The sequence below is a fragment of the Spodoptera frugiperda genome, chromosome 5, assembly GCF_023101765.2.
Source record: "Spodoptera frugiperda isolate SF20-4 chromosome 5, AGI-APGP_CSIRO_Sfru_2.0, whole genome shotgun sequence".
NCBI lineage: Eukaryota > Metazoa > Arthropoda > Insecta > Lepidoptera > Noctuidae > Spodoptera > Spodoptera frugiperda.
This window is the reverse complement of record NC_064216.1, coordinates 4,932,092-4,950,519: the sequence shown is the minus strand read 5'-3', so window position 1 is coordinate 4,950,519 and position 18,428 is coordinate 4,932,092. Positions and strand designations below refer to the sequence as shown.

At 33.7% G+C, this 18,428-nt stretch overlaps 3 protein-coding genes across 4 annotated transcripts in view; 1 reads left to right on the top strand and 2 right to left on the bottom strand.

Annotated features, from left to right (window-relative positions):
- LOC118272049 (dual 3',5'-cyclic-AMP and -GMP phosphodiesterase 11) overlaps nt 1-8,638 on the bottom strand; it is a 226,378-nt gene extending 217,740 nt beyond the window's left edge. For both annotated transcript variants that reach the window (XM_050693591.1, XM_050693595.1), the window contains exon 1: nt 8,330-8,638. The gene's annotated coding sequence lies outside the window, so the exon portion shown is untranslated. The remainder of the gene's footprint in view (nt 1-8,329) is intronic.
- A 1,203-nt stretch (nt 8,639-9,841) lies between these two features.
- On the top strand, nt 9,842-10,933 carry LOC118271723 (protein MIS12 homolog). The gene has a single exon (XM_035587888.2). It carries the CDS (start codon nt 9,973-9,975, stop codon nt 10,582-10,584), a length of 612 nt encoding a protein of 203 aa, XP_035443781.1. The 5' UTR covers nt 9,842-9,972; the 3' UTR covers nt 10,585-10,933.
- Nucleotides 10,934-11,209: 276 nt separating this feature from the next.
- Nucleotides 11,210-18,428, bottom strand: part of LOC118271720 (probable G-protein coupled receptor CG31760) — a 91,531-nt gene continuing 84,312 nt past the window's right edge. Inside the window, exons 10-18 of the mRNA XM_050693623.1 lie at nt 17,930-18,083; nt 17,536-17,645; nt 17,065-17,209; nt 16,585-16,654; nt 16,245-16,383; nt 15,905-16,010; nt 15,358-15,501; nt 14,748-14,912; nt 11,210-14,225 (exon numbers count right to left, since the gene is read on the bottom strand). Coding sequence (XP_050549580.1) covers nt 14,196-14,225; nt 14,748-14,912; nt 15,358-15,501; nt 15,905-16,010; nt 16,245-16,383; nt 16,585-16,654; nt 17,065-17,209; nt 17,536-17,645; nt 17,930-18,083 — 1,063 coding nt within the window. The 3' untranslated portion in view covers nt 11,210-14,195. The remainder of the gene's footprint in view (nt 14,226-14,747; nt 14,913-15,357; nt 15,502-15,904; nt 16,011-16,244; nt 16,384-16,584; nt 16,655-17,064; nt 17,210-17,535; nt 17,646-17,929; nt 18,084-18,428) is intronic.

The window sequence follows — 18,428 nt, the reverse complement described above, 5'->3', positions numbered from 1 at the left end:
ATCTCAATAAATATGACCACCCAAGATTCCAAAAATACGAACATCCCGTACACGTGTCGCTTACACTAGAAATAGGTCTGTACTCGATTGCATTACAAATGCCAATTTGGCAAACAAAATCTGAGTCAAACGCACATCAAACCGCTATAATCCCGTCTATTCGGTTATTAATTTACTAATGAAATGAGGAACGAATCTAAAGTAGTTAATAATGAAGACCATAGGAGCAGAATTACGAAGTCAAAAATATTTAAAAATCCAAAAAACCAAACTCAAAATGAAGGAGTCAAAATTTTTGGTAAATAATGACGAAAACTAGTTAGCTGGTCACCGAGGTGTAACGATAGAGAACGTAGTTAGTTATTAACCGCATTACAGTGTCCGTAAGTAGAAATACTAGTTGCACACTTATTGGGACCTTGATCGTGAACTCCGAGCAGTACAAGGCTAGTTTGATGAGCTGCGGACTGCCTAGCGGGTTACCGGGGCTCCAGCTATAAAAGCAGGAGTAGGAACGGGGTGGTTTTTAGTCAGTAAGAGTCTCTTCCCTCTCGATTTTCCATTGCTACTTTGATTTTAATTATGGACCTGACATAGCCCTTTTATGAACCCATTGTGCATTGTTTTGGAATCCATAAATATTCTACTCATTTTATACACAAATCAAACCATCGTTAAACAACTTCCAGAAGCCGTAATTCTTATCCACATGTTTCCTAAAGGATGTCAAAATACAGTTCCAAATAATCAACTGTATGAAAGCTGTAAATACAGCGTTGGAAGTTTAGTAAACACACAAACACTATAAACTCCTCTTGACGTATGAAACGTACACACCAAACTCATTGTGCTATAATGGGAAAAGCGGTCAGTAGAATTAAAGCAGTTAATATTTGCTGCTATACACAAGTTAGGTACTTCAGTATAGCCATAGTTAGTTAATACGCTCAAAATAAACATGTTCATGATCCGCATGGGAATGAAGTATAGGAGTAACAATCTCGCTATTATAACCAATTAAACTGCGCTGCCAATGTTTAATGACACGAGTACTGAGTTTCACATTGTTCTATGGTGACTAGAACAGTAAATTGCCTAAACAAAATGCTATTAAATCAAAGTATGCTGTTACTTTAATGGAATCCTCAACAATAGCCGGTGCAAAAACAGTTTCTTAAGAGTCAACTTCCAGAAGCCGTAATTCTTATCCACATGTTTCCTAAAGGATGTCAAAATACAGTTCCAACTTCCAAATAATCAACTGTATGAAAGCTGTAAATACAGCGTTGGAAGTTTAGTAAATACACAAACACTATAAACTCCTCTTGACGTATGAAACGTACAAACAAACTCTTTTAAAAACTCATTGTATGAGACTCATAATCGCAATGTCTATTGATTTTGACGTTTTGTCAAAACGATCGGTCATGCATGTGTGTGTAATGTTTTATTTATTGATTTAATGTACTTTATAAGTTTTTGAAAAATATTAGCATGCTATACTTCTCCTACAATAAACTATAAGGTACCAAATTTTATGCAGTCCGCGCAATTTTCGTAAAAAGCGGTCCAAAGTATCACGTATTAATATATAGATAACATCACGTTTTATGACATGTTATCGACAAAAACACAGCAGAACTCACAGATCATTGTTGACAACAATTGAATTGTATGGCAATTATCATTTTAATGTATTGGAAAATAACATTCGCGTTGAAGCATAACGAGTAAGGATTACTACAAATTGTCCGGACGATGCGACGTCGAAAAGCAATCAAGGAAATAGCCGACGACATAATGGGCTTTGGGTTACTGAGCTCTAAGAGATATTCGATGTTAATAATCTAGATTAAAATAGGTCCATTAACCTTTTGAACGCCAATGGCATGTATAGATGTCATGCGCAAGCGTGCCCTGTGCGCCACCGACATCTATAGATGCCAAGAAACAGATCACAGAGAAAAACAAAATAAACACATTAAGTCATTACTTTCACGTGTTTTATTGATGTATCTTAAGAACTGAATACCCAGTTATTACATAATTGTACACAGTGAACAAAATTGCAATATAGTTATTCTAATATTTGATTGATAAAAACAACTTAAATATCGGCTAAAAAAGCATGTTCTCTCGCGCCAATGGCATGTATACATGCCTACTAGTGATGTAGTGTAATTCAAGTAATATTAAAACTTGAGCTAAATGCTCGCTTATTTTTTGCAATAACTATTAAAAAGTGTATATATAACCTTACTCTGAGAAAAAAGGTAAACTCGTGACGTCGTAAGCGCGTGCATTTTTGGGTGTTGCATGTTTTATGTAGTAACATTTTAATTGCAAAAATGGCGATGAAGAGGTTTATAGTACAGAAGAACTATTGCGCATTCTAGATAATTATAAAATATTTTTGTAGGTTACTATCAACATCAGAAATTTTTGTTATTGATAATAATTATAGATAATATACAATTTAGTTTTAAATTTTACAATTCCAAGACTGTTAGTGAGCATAATGTTTTATAGGTACAATTGTTGATTTTTATATATTTTTAAGTTTCACGTAACCTTTTTCAATTACAAGGCTGTTAATGAGCATAATAAATAAATACGATTGTTGATTTTTTATATTTTTAAGTTTCATGTGACATTTTACAAATACAAGGCAACTATTTTAAGAATATGAAAGTGTATAAATAATATCACTAAAATCTACAGATTTTTTATATACCTATATAGATATTATAGATACCTATTTAGCAGTTTTCAAATTTGATTACCTAATACATAAATGAACTCGATAAGTTACATTATTCAGCTAACTACATCCCTAATCATAAACGAGAGATTAAAAAAAAATGGATAGTTGCCGGCGCCATTGGCATGTATACATGCCAATGGCGCGTAACTGATAGATAATAGTGCTGTAACTTGCTGCAATTTTATATGTATTTTTGTGTCTCAAAAGGTTGATATTTCATTGATAGTTGCTATTAATGTGGTCTTAAGTTTATTACAGTGGGAGATTAGGTTAAATAAATATTCTTTTTATGTTATAAGCAGTTTATTCAAAAAAAAATTCAGACGAAAATTATTACTCACTTTGGTTTATCGATAACATTTTGGAATCCCTAATATTTTCAAGGTTATTTCGTTGAATTTGTGTCTCGGCGTGGAGGGCACGGCGAAGCGTTTATGCTCTGGCGGTCAAAAGGTTAACGGTAGATTCAGAATCAATTTAAGCTGCTAACTATCTGATTATTTTTGCAAGAGAAAAAGTAAAAATGGTCTCCTCAATCAGGCTTAGTAGATTAAAATGGACCAAATCCTTATAGTTAGTTATGCAATTTTATAGTTGTTTTGGAAATCAATCCCTCAAAATATTTCGTCACTAATGTTGTATCTTTCATCTGCACCTTCATAGTTTTCCTTTAGAGTAACTACCTATGTCCCCTTAACTTAAAAAATATTGTCTTCTGCCTAAGAATGTTTCATACAAATTCTCCACTAGAGTTAGTAATGTCTCTTGTCTTCAAGTGAATTCCATCACATCGGTTCGGTTAATTTCTGCTAGGCGCGGCGGTGACGGTAAGCATTATCTTAATCGATTTCCTTCAGTTGCCCCTTCCAATGTGTATTACATGGTGCGATGATAAGGAAACCACGTGAGCCGTAGGAAACTTTAGTGTTTGATGATGTTTGATCATTAATCTTTACTTCAAGTTTCCTCAATCATCTGTGTTATTAGTTATTTAAAATCTGTTGCATCTTTTAACTAGTTATAGCTTCCCGTACGACTTTCTTGATCCTGTTTTATTATCTTTATAAATCGCACAATCCTTTTATTAGAGACTAACATTGGATAATTTTTTGGAATGTTTTTCCATTCTCCATTCAATAATCATCTAAATCACGTCTCTACAATAATGTGAGTTTAAACAATAGATGCAAAATCTTATCCTAGATTAACCTGAAGTTTCACATCTGGCGCTCGTGAATGAACACGTGATTGCAATAATACCTAACATCTGTGGTGCTCCGTAGGACGTTTACATAGTAGCAGATTACATTACCCAGCAGGCAGCTAAACTGATGACGTATATTATGTATCTATTGTATTTAAATGGATAGATTATGAATTTTGATAGCAGTAGAAGCAATATTATTATGTATATGAAAACTGTTTTTCTTTCGGTACTTTGGACCCATTTAAATGCCGAGTCGAATGAGAATGGAAATATTTAAACGGTCTGTACTCTTGGTACGAGTTTGCTTTACGTTGAACGAAAACGAAACAAGAGCGCGTTCGGCACTCTGATTGGTTGGTTTATTCGAGCCGGCCAATCAGAGCGCCAAACGCACTCCTTTCAATTAATTTAAACCTAAAGCAAACTCATACTAAGGGTACTGATTAGACTAGTTACTCAAGGCTAATGAAATCCAAGAAGTTAGGTACATAAATTCGAAGTTTTAAACTCAAATGACTAAAGTAAGTAACTATTTAGGTATTCGTAAATTCCAAATGAGTAACGCATTTAAAATTTAACGCTTTATAACCAACCTCATTATTATCTTGTAATATGTTAAATATTTTTTATCACATTACTTATTATGTCAATGACATTGTGGGTGCGGTGCGATGACCGTTTGTATGTGAAAACTCTTGATTCATTGGTTAATACTTACTGATTTTATATCAGCGTCACACGATGCATTGATAAGAGGTGTAAAGTCCGTTAATAGGTCACTCGTTGCTGATCGATAACACATAATTTTCATATAGAAAATCTATACTTCCTAGGTCTTTTCCATATATTTTTCTTTATGGAATAAGCCGGCAAACGAGCAGACGGATCACCTGATGGTAAGCAATCGCCGCCGCCCATGGACACTTGAAACACCCGAGGCGTAACAAGTGCGTTGTTGGCATTTTGGAGGTTAGGAATTTAAGGGTTGTTGAGGAATCGGGGATTGGGAAGATTGGGAAGGGAAATGTAACGGAAAGAAACGCCAAATTACTATTACTAAATTAACTCTTCTACGAAGCTTCTAACTTCCCTATAACTAGTTAGTTGCGTAGAATCTAAGCACAAACTTTATCTTGGGACAGAGTTGAATTGAATTGTAATTTGGATTTTCAATTCTCATTAGTACCTAAGAAGTTTAGGTTCAATACGAACTTAGCGTTTAAACTTGAGAAGGAACGGGGTGGTTTTTAGTCAGTAAGAGTCTGACACTCCCTCTCGCCTCGCCCAAGGCGGGAGAAGTCATTGGATGATTTTCCCCCTCAAAAAAAAAAAAAAAAAAAAAAAAAAAGGGTTTAAACTTCAGCCTTTAACAATGAACGAATTATTAATGATAAATATCTACTTAGAATTGGTTATAGCTAGGTACATAGAATATTATTACAAGATTTATATTGTACTATTTTTTATCGTCCAGCAAAACCCTGACTGATAAGCCTGCGTCATTTATTGATGCCTTAGGCTAATGGAGGTTTGACTGCCACCATTTATAACCGAGTTCTTTACTCTGCAATCAGTACCCTTAGTACAAGTTTGTATTACGTTCGACGCTCTGATTGGCTGGCTCGAATAGACCAACCAATCAGAGAGTTGAACGCGCTCTCGTTACGATTATTCTCGATTCGATTAGTTACTTTAAACGTAAAGCAAACTCATAGTTACTAACAGTAACTACTGTTTCCCTGCCAGTAAGAAACTAGAAATAAGGTAACTACGTGTCGTAAGTAAGTAGTAGTAGGAAAACAAAAGGAACAAATATTTAAGACAATTTCAGTAAGTTATGTCAAAAACGTTTGTTACCGTTTTAATTAGTTTTGTACCTAATTAATATTCTGTTACCGGCAGCCTGTTTTTGTTTGTTAATGTTTTTGAAAGTTTAATAAGAGAAACGAAGGATATTTACTTAAGTAGGACTATGGTAGACAAGTAATTTATCTATCCCTTTGTAGTAATGTACCTACAATATCAGATGTAAAAGTACGACTTTTGAACTTATCGCCGTAACTACTCAGAGTAATTTAATGATTACTCACCCCACTCCTTAACAATTGTCTTCGGACTAAATCGTTATTAAGTTTAAGTAATCATTAAATGTCTCTAAGTACGGCAGTTAGATTGTTAATTTGCTGGAAGAAGGAAACTTAGGAACCTAATTATATTTTTTTCATTTTCGTACCGCAGTCAAGTTTTTGGACTAGCTTATTTTGAGAAGTTAAATTAATAGTAACTAGTTAAACCTGGAGTTGTTATGGCATGACTGTGACTTTGAACATCGGTAAATCGATGTTACAATTCCTAGATGTAATTTCACTATTTTTATCAAACAAAATTGTCAATGAATTCGGCGAAAACTGATAAAACTTATCGGAGTTTTATGTAAATCTGTCACTGCCAAAAACACAATGAAGAGATATTTGTCGAAGGTCAGGATCTGAAATCATCATTTTATGTTTTACAATGTTTAACCAAATAAAATTGTCTTCAGTTAGCTATGTCTCGTATAGGTATGACAAAAACATTTACGATGTAGTATTAAGTCAGCGATATTATTTTTGCTATGCTGATTTATTTAAGAGCAGGAAAAGAACAGCATTTTATTTAGGTAGGTACCATTCAACAATTTGTCAAGCACCTGCCACCTTAAATGCCAATAGAGAAGAAATACATATATATACTATACATCTAATACCTAAGTATTGAGTTAGATTCAAGGGATTCTATCTCTTTAAGTAGGTAGGTATACGTAGGTAGATCACTACCTATAGGTAGGTACTAACCTACCTAGGTTATACGACAAACTACCTGCGTACCTTGTGCTTTGTGCAGGTAGGTAGATATAGTTGTCCTTGTACAGAACAACTGTCCTGTTATTTCAGACAAAGATTCACTGTCTGTCTACCTAATACCTAAGTTTCTATACCTGCTTTAAGGCACTGTTGACTGTACTTAGAAATATACCTACTTTAATACCTACACAATACAACGCTTTGATAAGTACTTAGGTACATGTATGAGTAGTTATATAGTTATACGATATATGACCAAACCGAAAATGAGGTAGGTAGTAGGTACCAAACCTACTACTTCATAATTCTAGTACAGTATAGTTCAGTTACCTACTTATCTATTTTTTTTTTAGAGATAAGCCGGTAAACTACCAGACCTGCAGATAAGCAATCGGCGACTCCCGTACACCGAAACACCAGAGGCGTTACAAGTGTGTTGCCGGCCTTTTGGGAGGTTAGGAATTTGAAGATTGTTGGGGATTTGGAGATTGTGAACGGTTGGGAGGGTCTATAGCTTCGTTAACCTCACTTACACGACGTACGCAAGCGTTATTTAACGTTGGTTTTCTGTGAAGCCGTGGTATACTGGTATCACTCCGTTTGAGTCGGCCCGTTCGTCCCGAAGCATGGCTCTCACACTTAATTTCTTTTACATTTACATAAGCACTTCATGAATAATAGTAACTATGTTAATAAGTGACATGATTACGTAAAATGGTATCAAAACAATCACTTAATCGACTCGAAAAACGTGCGTGATAATGATTATCATTATCAAGGTAATGTGCGAGTATTTAATCGAAAAACAATGAAGATAAGGATATAAACAGCAGTTGTCTGTGCGTAGGACAACGACTAATATTTTTTTAATTCAAATGATATCTTTTAGGTACTTACCTAATATGAGTAATATGTATAGGGATGCCTTGACAGAAACGTAATTAATTTTTAAAAAATGTCATGAAACACGTAGTTAGATGGTTTTACGTTTTTACATATTATGGGTAGGTACTGGTTATCTAAAGAATTAAAAAACACGTTGGTTAAAAATACTCTGTGCTTAATTTGGTTCCAGATTTAAAAAGTTAAATAGATTCTTACCCTCCACAGACTAAATAGTGCTGCCTAATCATTATGTGGTAGTCATACCAAGTTCGTTATCTTCGTAATTAAATTCTTACTTGCCGCGTGTAATTCTTATTAGCCTACATTTCATTCAATAGCAACTCAAATATTCAACAGGTTAACCGGTGTAGGTACTGTTACGATTGCTGTTTATTGAATTCATACTTCGGTACCTACTCCATTCTACAAAAACTATACGTAGGTAAACGAAACTTCAATGTCCATAACTTCCTAGTTAGGTAACAACTACGCATTAATAATTCATATTATTCAAATATAAACAAACCTAAGATAAAAGTAAACATTACACAATTCATAACAGTCATGTCGATAATACAAAATATCGTCAATATGAAACAAAAAAATAAGTAACTACACTATGATTCTTACCACAAAGACGGGTTCAAAGCAACAAGTTCACGGTCAAAACACAAAAACTGCAAACTGAACACAACACCAAGGTATGGACAACTTTGTAAACACTTGTTCGCACACGCGGAACGACAAAAACAACAGCGTTTTATCCAAACGCTTAACACGTATACAACTAATTAATATTCTTAGTTCAAATCTAATAAGAAACTTATTCGAAAAGTATCGAGTGAAAGTTTTCGCGATAACCACGAAGAGGTTATGTTATTGTTGTGATGTAATAGGAACGTCGACACAGTACGAACTCCGCGCTATTACTGCTGAACGAACTGAAGTGAAGTGAATCGCGAACGCAAAATAGTTAGCGAGTGGACGGAACGATAAATTTAGACGCGCTCCATTCATTCTCGTTTCAATTTTTTACGCTATTTTATTTATGATTTAAAAATTATTTAGGAATAATACGTGTAACGTTTGAATGAATAATGCGTTAATGAATTGAAACTTTCGACATAATTATATTTAAATATTCATTGTAATATTATGTAAAAAAGTTTTTAATTGTATTAAAGTTATAAGCAATTGATGAGATATTATAATAATATGAGATATTAGTAATAGACGTCGTAACAGTGGATTGGTCACTATCTCTACCATAGCATATCCACAGGAATTGATAATAAGATACCTACATAATTTTGAATAATCTGGAATATTATAATATTGAGACTGCTAAGTATAGCTACTTGGAAAACTTAAAACCTAAAAGAATTTCAAGAAAATGTTCTATAAGCGATTTGGTTTAGAAGTATAGGTACTCCAACCTTAGTAAAACTTCACGTATCTTTATAACAATATGTCGCTCACTTCAGGTCGTACGAAAGAAATTCAAACCTAGTCGATAACCCGGTATTTGATATTAACTGCTTTTAATTATTTGGTTAAAGATTTGGTTTGGTTGGTACAATGAATTATTTGGTTGGTTCCTAATTTTTATTTTGTTGGCAGAGTAGTAGACAGTGGTTTTTCAGGACAGGAAAAAAAGTTATTAAAAAAGTTGTTAAAGATTTTAAAAAATATGACTTCCCCTTAACAACCAACTAAAAATGTATTTTTTTACTTTGGCAACTTTGCACTGCTTCTGTCAAAGGCAGTATTGCCAACTTATGGGGTTTGTCCCTAAATTTAGGGGAAAAAAGTGCAAAGGGACATTTTTATGCCCAGGATTTTTTTTGGAGCTACAAACTTAGAAATAAAAATATAATAAAATTAGCTTTATCATTGCTTAGCTGGCTTACTCAAACTCAAAATATTTATTTGCATAGATTTATTGACCCTGCCTGTATCTAAATGTTTATCCTGAGTTGTTTTTTCTTTATTAGAAATAATCAAGAGCAACCTCAGCACTAGATTTTACCAATTGGTACTGAGTATCATTAATGATAATGTAGAATTTTCCCCAATTGGATGCTATGGATTATGGGTAAATTTTGATGAGAGTTGGTAACACTGGTCAAATATTGACAAACAAATGACAATGTCAATTGTCGAAGTGAACGTTTGACTTTGAATTTTGAAATAATAAAGTTGTTTACTTGAATCGAACGCGTACAAAGTTTAATATTTTGATTCAAATAAAGTTTCTATTCATTAAAATCAAGATGATTAAGACCAAACCGTGGACTGGTGGTACTGACGAAGAATATGAGACGCAACATTTCGGTTTTGGGGCACAACGCCTTAAAATAGCGGTGAGACAAATGGTTGAACAGAAGATTACAAACGGCGTCAAAGACATGGAATCTTATTTGCAAGAGTCTTTGGATCTCAATGAGACGGACAAGTCAACGTTAACGAGGTCATGTGATAAATTGATTCATTTGTATTGTGAGCGTGCGGGGCCATCTTTGGAAGTTATTGATGAAGAAATTGAACGTATGTTGAAGATTCCACAGAATGTTTTGTTGCCTGATGATGAAGTGCAAGTTGAACAAACCTCGGATTCGGAATTTGAAAAGTTGAAGGAGGAGGTTGCTTCACTAAGGAGGCGAGTTGAAAGAGGCGCATTGATGGAGGCTTTATTATCAGCTGAAGAAGAGGAGCTGGCCACATTAGAAAAAGTGTGTGAAACTGCAAAGAAAGACATGGAGGCTGTCGACCTGCTTTGTAAAAGTGCTGACAACAGTGAGAGCTTGAAAGCAGTGCAGAGTGAAACACAGTTTTTGTGTGCAAGTGCATCGTTTTTGAAGAAACAGAATGATTTGTTTGATTAATGATTGGAAATTAAGTATCTTGTGATACTGGACACATTTATCTATCTGTAATTATGTATGTAACTGTGTATATGAAATAAAAGATTTGTAACTTAAGATCTTATAAGTATTTGCTGGGGCTTGATCAGTAAGTTTGTGAGTGCAGTGCTTTGATCTACTAATTACACAGCGAGACTACTGAAGTGCAGAATATGAGGAATATGGTCTCTTAGAAATAGTAGGTTGGTATATGAGCTGTATCAATATTCTGTCAAATTTTACCTTGCTAAATGTACTGTCTTATGTGCCAATGCTGGTGCATAAGACACTCAATGGGTTAAAACCTAGTGTTTATATCAGTACCCCTTGCCTCCTGAAATGCATATCCAAGTGAGATGTTTTGCTGTCTGAATAATAATAGGCTCACCTCCTATTACATGGCACTTGTAACACAAATGGTGAAAAGTGGGTGTACATTGTATAGCGGCATTACATGCCGCAATGTGCACCTCTGCCTTCAGGGTTAAAATTGTCATGTTGTATTTGTTTTAATAAAACAATGGATAAAGGTTAAAAGTGAATATGGGACAAATAGGATGTTAGCTTATATCTTGAGCTGGTAATTATAATGAAATAAAACATCACAAACAGTCATTTTTATTTTAATGTAAAAACAGAACTTCTTACATAAAATTCACCTAGAAACGAGTATCATAGATTAACAATACTTATTACACCAATTCTAATATAACACTCAGTTACATTGTGATTACTATGTAATGTATTTAATATCTAAAAAAACTATACAAAAATTGATACATTCAAATTTTTATATTCACTTCGAAAATTTATAACTTGGCACGTAGAACATGAAATAGTTAAGTCTAAAGAGATTCAAATAGTAAAATTATATTCAAGAAAATAAAAAATAGAATATTATATTGTACTAATTTTTTATTTATATCACATTTAAAACTTAAGCTACTGGCACACCTACAAATGATGAGTTTTACTCGTTTGAATAAAGGCTACAACGATTTCTTTCTGTGTCATTAGAATAACGACAAATACTGTATTTTGTTCATGTTTCATTTGAAATTTTCTGGCCTGAATATATTCAAGGTTTTCTTCATTAAGTTATTTTTGCTTTTTGAGATGTGACAATGTTAAATTAATTTCAATTTAACTTCTAAAACATACTGAACATTGTGTGTCAGTATTTCAGTATAGTTTTCTCTCATGTTTTTCTCAGTACAAATATTGTGTAAAGGAATATTTTGTGTTCAATTCGCTATTGGAAATCAAACAGCAAGTTCAACATTTAAATACATATCAAAATAAACAAGTGTAAAGTTTACATAAACATCTAATTATTTTACAAAATTCTTTCCAAACACTTAAAAAGTGAACTCATTCTAACAAAGATTATAGATCTTTGTGTGAATTCAAAATTACACATGAACTTTTTAGGTATTTTTATCATTGCAGCACAGGTTTCCTTTTATTTGCATGAATTATTAAAAATCAGCATAAAAACATTCATCTTGAAAAATATTCTAATAACACACTTAGCACAGTAATATTTAACACCTACATTAAATGATAGGATAGCCAACTAGCGTCAAAAAATAACATTTATTATAGGATAACTAGGGTAGAATAGAAAGTGAAGAGTGAAGACTAAGGATTAGAAAAAAGGTGAGCAAAGAAACCGTGGGCCCGGTTCTTTGCTCCTCTCCTTTAATTATTGAGCTAAAGCCTAATAAGAGATGTCTCCAAATCTGACGAATGTGCTGCTTATGAACAAGTGCTTGGTGCGCTACCCCTGCGCCGTCCACGGGTTGTTCGTGAACAGAGCATTTGCCAGATATGGATACACCAAAAACATATTTGGATACACATTTCTTTTACAATCTTATATCTCAATCATGCTCAATCTATAGAATAATGGCATATTGTATGAATCTTTAAAGAGATGTAAGATTTTATGATATATCTAATTATGTGGCAGCACTTTTATTGATAATTATTGTATGTATATACTGAATCAATCTTTACATTTTTATCTGTATAGGTACCAAGTAAACTGGCTGAGTGTACCAGACATTTTGTTAAACAGCTTCTCTATAAAGATCCATACAACAGCATCACAATACAACATTATAATTGATAATACTGCTTATCACAGATGGTAAATGAAACAAAATAATAATTAAACATCTCTAATGAGTTTATGTACAACACTTTAGAATTTATGCTTTATTTTGATTCATATGTACAATTTGTTTACGCCTAAAACTATACAAATGGTTTATGATGTATGTACTAGTTTACCTACAACACATAATAGATAACAAGTGCTATGTTTCAAAAGGTTCAAACTTAATAATTAAACTTTAATCTAAATTAAATAAGATTTTGTTTAGTTGTTAAATTCCATGACTTATGAAGTTAGGTTTTTCGAAAATTTTACTTCTTATTGTCTGTCCTAACGATGAACACTCAGTGCCCGACATTTTAACGTATAGCTACAAATATATTACAAATTATAATTTTATTTGATTTCCCGCCAATTTGAAGTCTGGATGACACTGACAGATGTGTTTATTATATTATCTATGGAGTAATTTCTTTTTTTTTGCAATGACATCGAGCAGGCGGCTGCCTACAGCTTAACAAACATAGTGTCCTTCCCAATGGGCTCTATGAGAAGGAGCCTGTTTGTTTCACCAGACAATAACTTATTTAAAGAGTTAATTATATTAAAAAGTAACATTAATTTACTAATAAGTATTACATTTGGAATGTTTACAATACAATACTTGGAATATTAAACTAGAATAAGCATAAATTATAATAGTCTCACAAGAACACAGTTCATGGCAAACTACGCTATTATTTGGTGGCACAGTTTGTACTAAAACACAAAAATTATTACAATTCTTTGGTATATGTTACAAATTGTATAACTATCTGACTGTAATGAGTATTTAACCGTAATCCGCTCTTAGTATGACTTTGGTTTGCGTTTGAAGTATTCGAAACGAGAGCGCTCTGATTGGCAGGCAAAATAAACCAACCAAGAGAAAGCCTAAATCGTAGTACAAACTGGTACTAAGGGTACAGTATTGACCACTAGCCTTTCTGCACAAATGTATGAATGAACATAAAAATTGCTAATTAAATATTATTTTATGACATTATCCTATCTAATAAACAACGGTTACGATTTATCGTCGTTCCAAAATAACTATAAATACATTTACATACTATCAACAGACTTGATTTCATACGATGCAATAAAATATTTGGAATGAAAAGCACAGTTAAACTTACTCTACGCAGAGCTGTTATCATTGGTAACTTCTTGAGGTCACTATAATGAATAACTTTAAACAACTATAAATCACTTGTGTTACTGCAACTCTATGTTATTTTTAAAGCAAGAAAAAGTTACTTAGCTACTAAAATGCAAATAAAAGTCTGATCACTGAACTGAGCGAAACAAAGCAATGGATGCGTGATGAGTTGTGACGTCACACGTACGCCGGCGGGCGCACGTCCACCGTGGTGGTGACGCGCTTCCCCGCCGGGCCCGGCCACGACCACCCACTATCGCTCAGCGCTACCAGTCACACTGGTCCGCTCCATTCTGTACTGTCCTGGAAAGATGTTGGATATTTGAGTTTTAGAACTTGTTGTTAAAGTTTATTTTGCAATGGAATTTGAAAACAAAAACATTTTGGAAATTAGTTGTCTTATGTAATGGATTATTATTGGGTAATACAAAATAAGGTGGCTGGCCTCATCTAGTTATTTCAAAGATTGACGTGTAAAAGTGTTATTTTGTAACCAACTTGCAGAAATAAATATCATTTATCATTTGATGGTGTTTTTGTCATTCCAGATTGTGATACTTATGTATCTGTTTAGCCGTTCATCATGATTTAGTCATGCAACATCCATAAAAATATTATCCATTTTTACAAACATTTGCCCTAGAGGTGCTAGGAAATATCAGTACATAGTTTAAAGGTGCATTTTTGTTCAGTTTGGCTGAATGTAATAGCGAATATAGTCAGTAAGGATATTTATTTTATTTTATTTTCAGCCGCGGTCATCCCATTGCAGGGCAAAGGCCTCCCTACCTATCCCTAGTAAGGATTTGCAAATAGCAATTTTACCTGTGAAATGTTAACAGTCTTTGGGTGTATAGGGCTCTGCGGCGCGGCGGAGTTAGCGTTGGTAGTGAAGTACCCGCCGGGCCGCGGCCGCAAGTGACGGTTGTGCATCTCCATCTGCACTATCTTCATGAACTCTATCTGAGCTGCTAGTTTTTGAACTTCCTCCTGTAACGTAAACAAACATTGGTTTTAATACATATGGGGATCACTCATATGATTTAAATGAAACTACAATTAGTACTCGTCCAGCATGATACATCTAAAACAGTAAAAATTGAAATGATCAAATTAGCTCTAAGAGAACAATGCATTTTTTGGTTTAACTACTTGGCCTATTTCGCTCATATTACTTATGTTGTCAGCCAAGATGATAACAAATACATATGTGGTTTAAATTAAGTCATAAGAGGTTTCCCCGTACGGTATACTGTCTGTAATATATTTTGTCTTTCAGAGTTATTGTTTGCAGTTTTCTATAAGTAACAGGTTTTTATGGTTTATGATGTATTTTATTTAACTTGTCGCGTCTATCAGGTTGCTCAGACTGTAGTTTCAATATCGTATTTAAAAGTTTGAACCTAAAGAATGCAAGTTTTGTAGTAAATCCTACCTTAAGTTCCTCATTCTCCTGATAGAGGTCGGGTGGTTCGTCAGGCACAAGGCCTATACCATTCAGTGAGGAGGAAGCTGGTACGCCGCGGGCACGGGCGCGACTGTCCCATGTGTCGCCTGTACCACGTACCACACGTAATACCTGGTAGAAACAAATGGATGTTAAAGGAATTTCTACTTTATTTGTTGGTTGTTTGGGTATATTTTTGAGTGTCTTAATTAGTGCTGGGTCTGTGGATTTTTATCATTGCGTTTATGGTCTTGGCAGTGGATGATAAACATGACCAATTCATGGCACACAATTTTGATGGTTCTGTAATATAAATGTAATCTAAGTATATAATAAAATAATGAGGACTTTTTAAACTATGGATTCTGGGTCTCCTTTAAAATCTTTTAAACATTTTAACCTCTTATATAGAAAGCTTTCTCATCATCATAGCACCTAAATAGTGTTGAAATGACATATGAAATGGAACCTTAAGAATATATATGTGGTTCCGTATTAAATTTAAAAAAAAACTGAATGAAGTAGTTATTCATACCTTAGGTAAAAACACCAACAGCACTGTGGTTGAAGTAGATAGTTGAGTTCTTATGAACCCAAGAAGATACTTAATGTCAGGTCCAGCCCGAGGTAATATTAGTAAACTGAAAACAGAGAATATAATTATGATATTACATGCAGGTTTAAAAAAAATGTTTTGATTTTGTTTACATAGATAATGAAGATTTGTCTCCCTATAATAATAAATTGTAATCAATACCCCAACATGTTGAGTACCATATTTTCAACCTTAGTTCTTTGCAAATAAAGTTCAAAATTTATTACCTACAGACACTTTTTAAGTTCTATAATGTAATATCAAGTTGTAATATACTTACTGGAAAGCTATCATGAGAGAGTTGACAGTAAATATGTTATAAATGGCTATAGAGATGAGCCGCGCCTCATTGTACAGGCTCTCAGCGTGGCGGACGCGGTAGCATACTCGCACGCCCCATAGTAGGAACAGGATTTCACCTGGAATATTAATAATAAAATGTTCTATTACATAAGAAGAATACTTCGTTTTAATGTCTTGGTTATGATATCTAGTTTGTCAAAGTATTTACTAGACTTTATACTTTGAAACAGAGCATAGAATTGCCAAGTACATATGTAATATTGCTTCAACAAAATGGGGGTCAGTTTTCTAAGGAATTAAATATCTAATTATATTACCTATAGCTAAACTGTGATCCCACCAATTGTAAGTACATTGCTTGAATTTCAGGCCTCTGTTGTCTGTTATCTGCAAAAAAATAAAACATTTTTAATACATTCAATGCGTGTTAGGGTAGCGTAGCGTAGTGTTTAGCGGGTTCGTTCTTAATTTCCTGGCTTGTTCTAGGCTTGTACGCCAAAAATGTTTCAGTGATATTTCGTTAATTGGCCAAAGTTGCCCTTTAGAATGCTCAGAATGATTAAAAAGCTTGGACTTACTGGGCGGCATCACTTTGGGCTTAAAAATAAATGTAGTGAGGGATCGTCTTAATTTATACAAAAATCTACTAGGTACCCCACATAAGAATTTCATATCCCTTGAGCATTTAATGTTAACAGACTTTAGCAGAGCATTAGCCGTCAACAGTTTTCTGACTGTCAATCAATAGACATAACTGTCTTAAAATCAATATAAATATCTGGTTATAAAATACTTACAACTTCAGCATCAGGTGGAGCAGACAGTGTCCAGGTGCCGAGGTAGACCAGCATGATGAGGAGTATCGGTGCCATCCACTGCAGCAACTGTTTGTCTGTCAGCTTCAGTTTGTGAGCTGACTTCACTCGGTATGTCAGAGATACTCTGGAATTAGTAACATAAAATGTTACATAAAAATATGTATTATTGGTATCACATGTCTTATATCTACATGAATCTACTTTTCTTTAAAATATTAAGAAAATCTATATAACTTTTAAAAAGTGGTTGAAGATTTATTAAAAAGTTTACATTTAATAATTCAAAACCAATGTTTAAATCCTTTGTTATGATGCTTGGCTGTTCTATTTGTTCATGTGTAAAGCTGCATTGGTTAATGAAATTAAATTCCTTTGTTATGAGCCTTAGCTGTTCTATTTGTTGACATGTAAAGCTGCATTGGTTAATGATTAGACTAGAATAAAACTGACCTCCATGTCTTCATCAGAAGTGCTGTGTAAGTGATACAGAATCCCATATGTCTGGTCCATTTTGTTGCAATGCAGGAGTATCTATCCAACACCGGGAATATAGCTGCCATCTAGAATTTACAAATTAACATCAGTAACCTATTATACTTAGGGCCTGTTTCATAACGTCTGGATAGTCGCTATGTCCCAATAAATTAGAATCAAGAATGTAATTTGGATGAACTATCTGTCACATAATTTTATCAGGTACTTAGGTATATAAAAAGGTGCTGAAAGTATTTAATGTTGTTTACTATAAAACTTATATATTTTAACTTTATTTTTGTATGGAGATGGATTATAGTCTGAAGTCTGAAATAATATAATAGAGACTTTTTGTATGGGGATAACTCACCTCCATATACATGATAGCACATCCAAGTAGTGTTATTGACAGGAACACCGGACTGGCCACTCGGAATACTTTCACTCTGCGGTGATGACGAGTGTAGATGGTCAGACATACTGTCATGACTGCACAGCTTACTGATATTACCAGTAAAGATATCCTGTGAATGAAAAAATTGGTGAATATTTATATTTTACAACAATACACAACATGGGACACACTAAAAGCCTCTAATAGTCTACTGCTGGACCCTATAGACCAGAGAAGGTCCATTCTTTCTCTACATAAGAGGTTTCCGATTCTAAATGAACTAATATAAAATTGTTGCCTATGAAAGTTAGTAGATATGGACTCATATAATATTATTATGTATTTGTTTTCTGAATAGTTAATAAACACGCATCTGTCTTCTTAGGCTTCAAAACAAAATCATAATATTAGTCTGCAAGAATGTAGATCTAAGCAAGACAGTTTTCATTTTCAGGACTCAGCAGTGACTGAATAA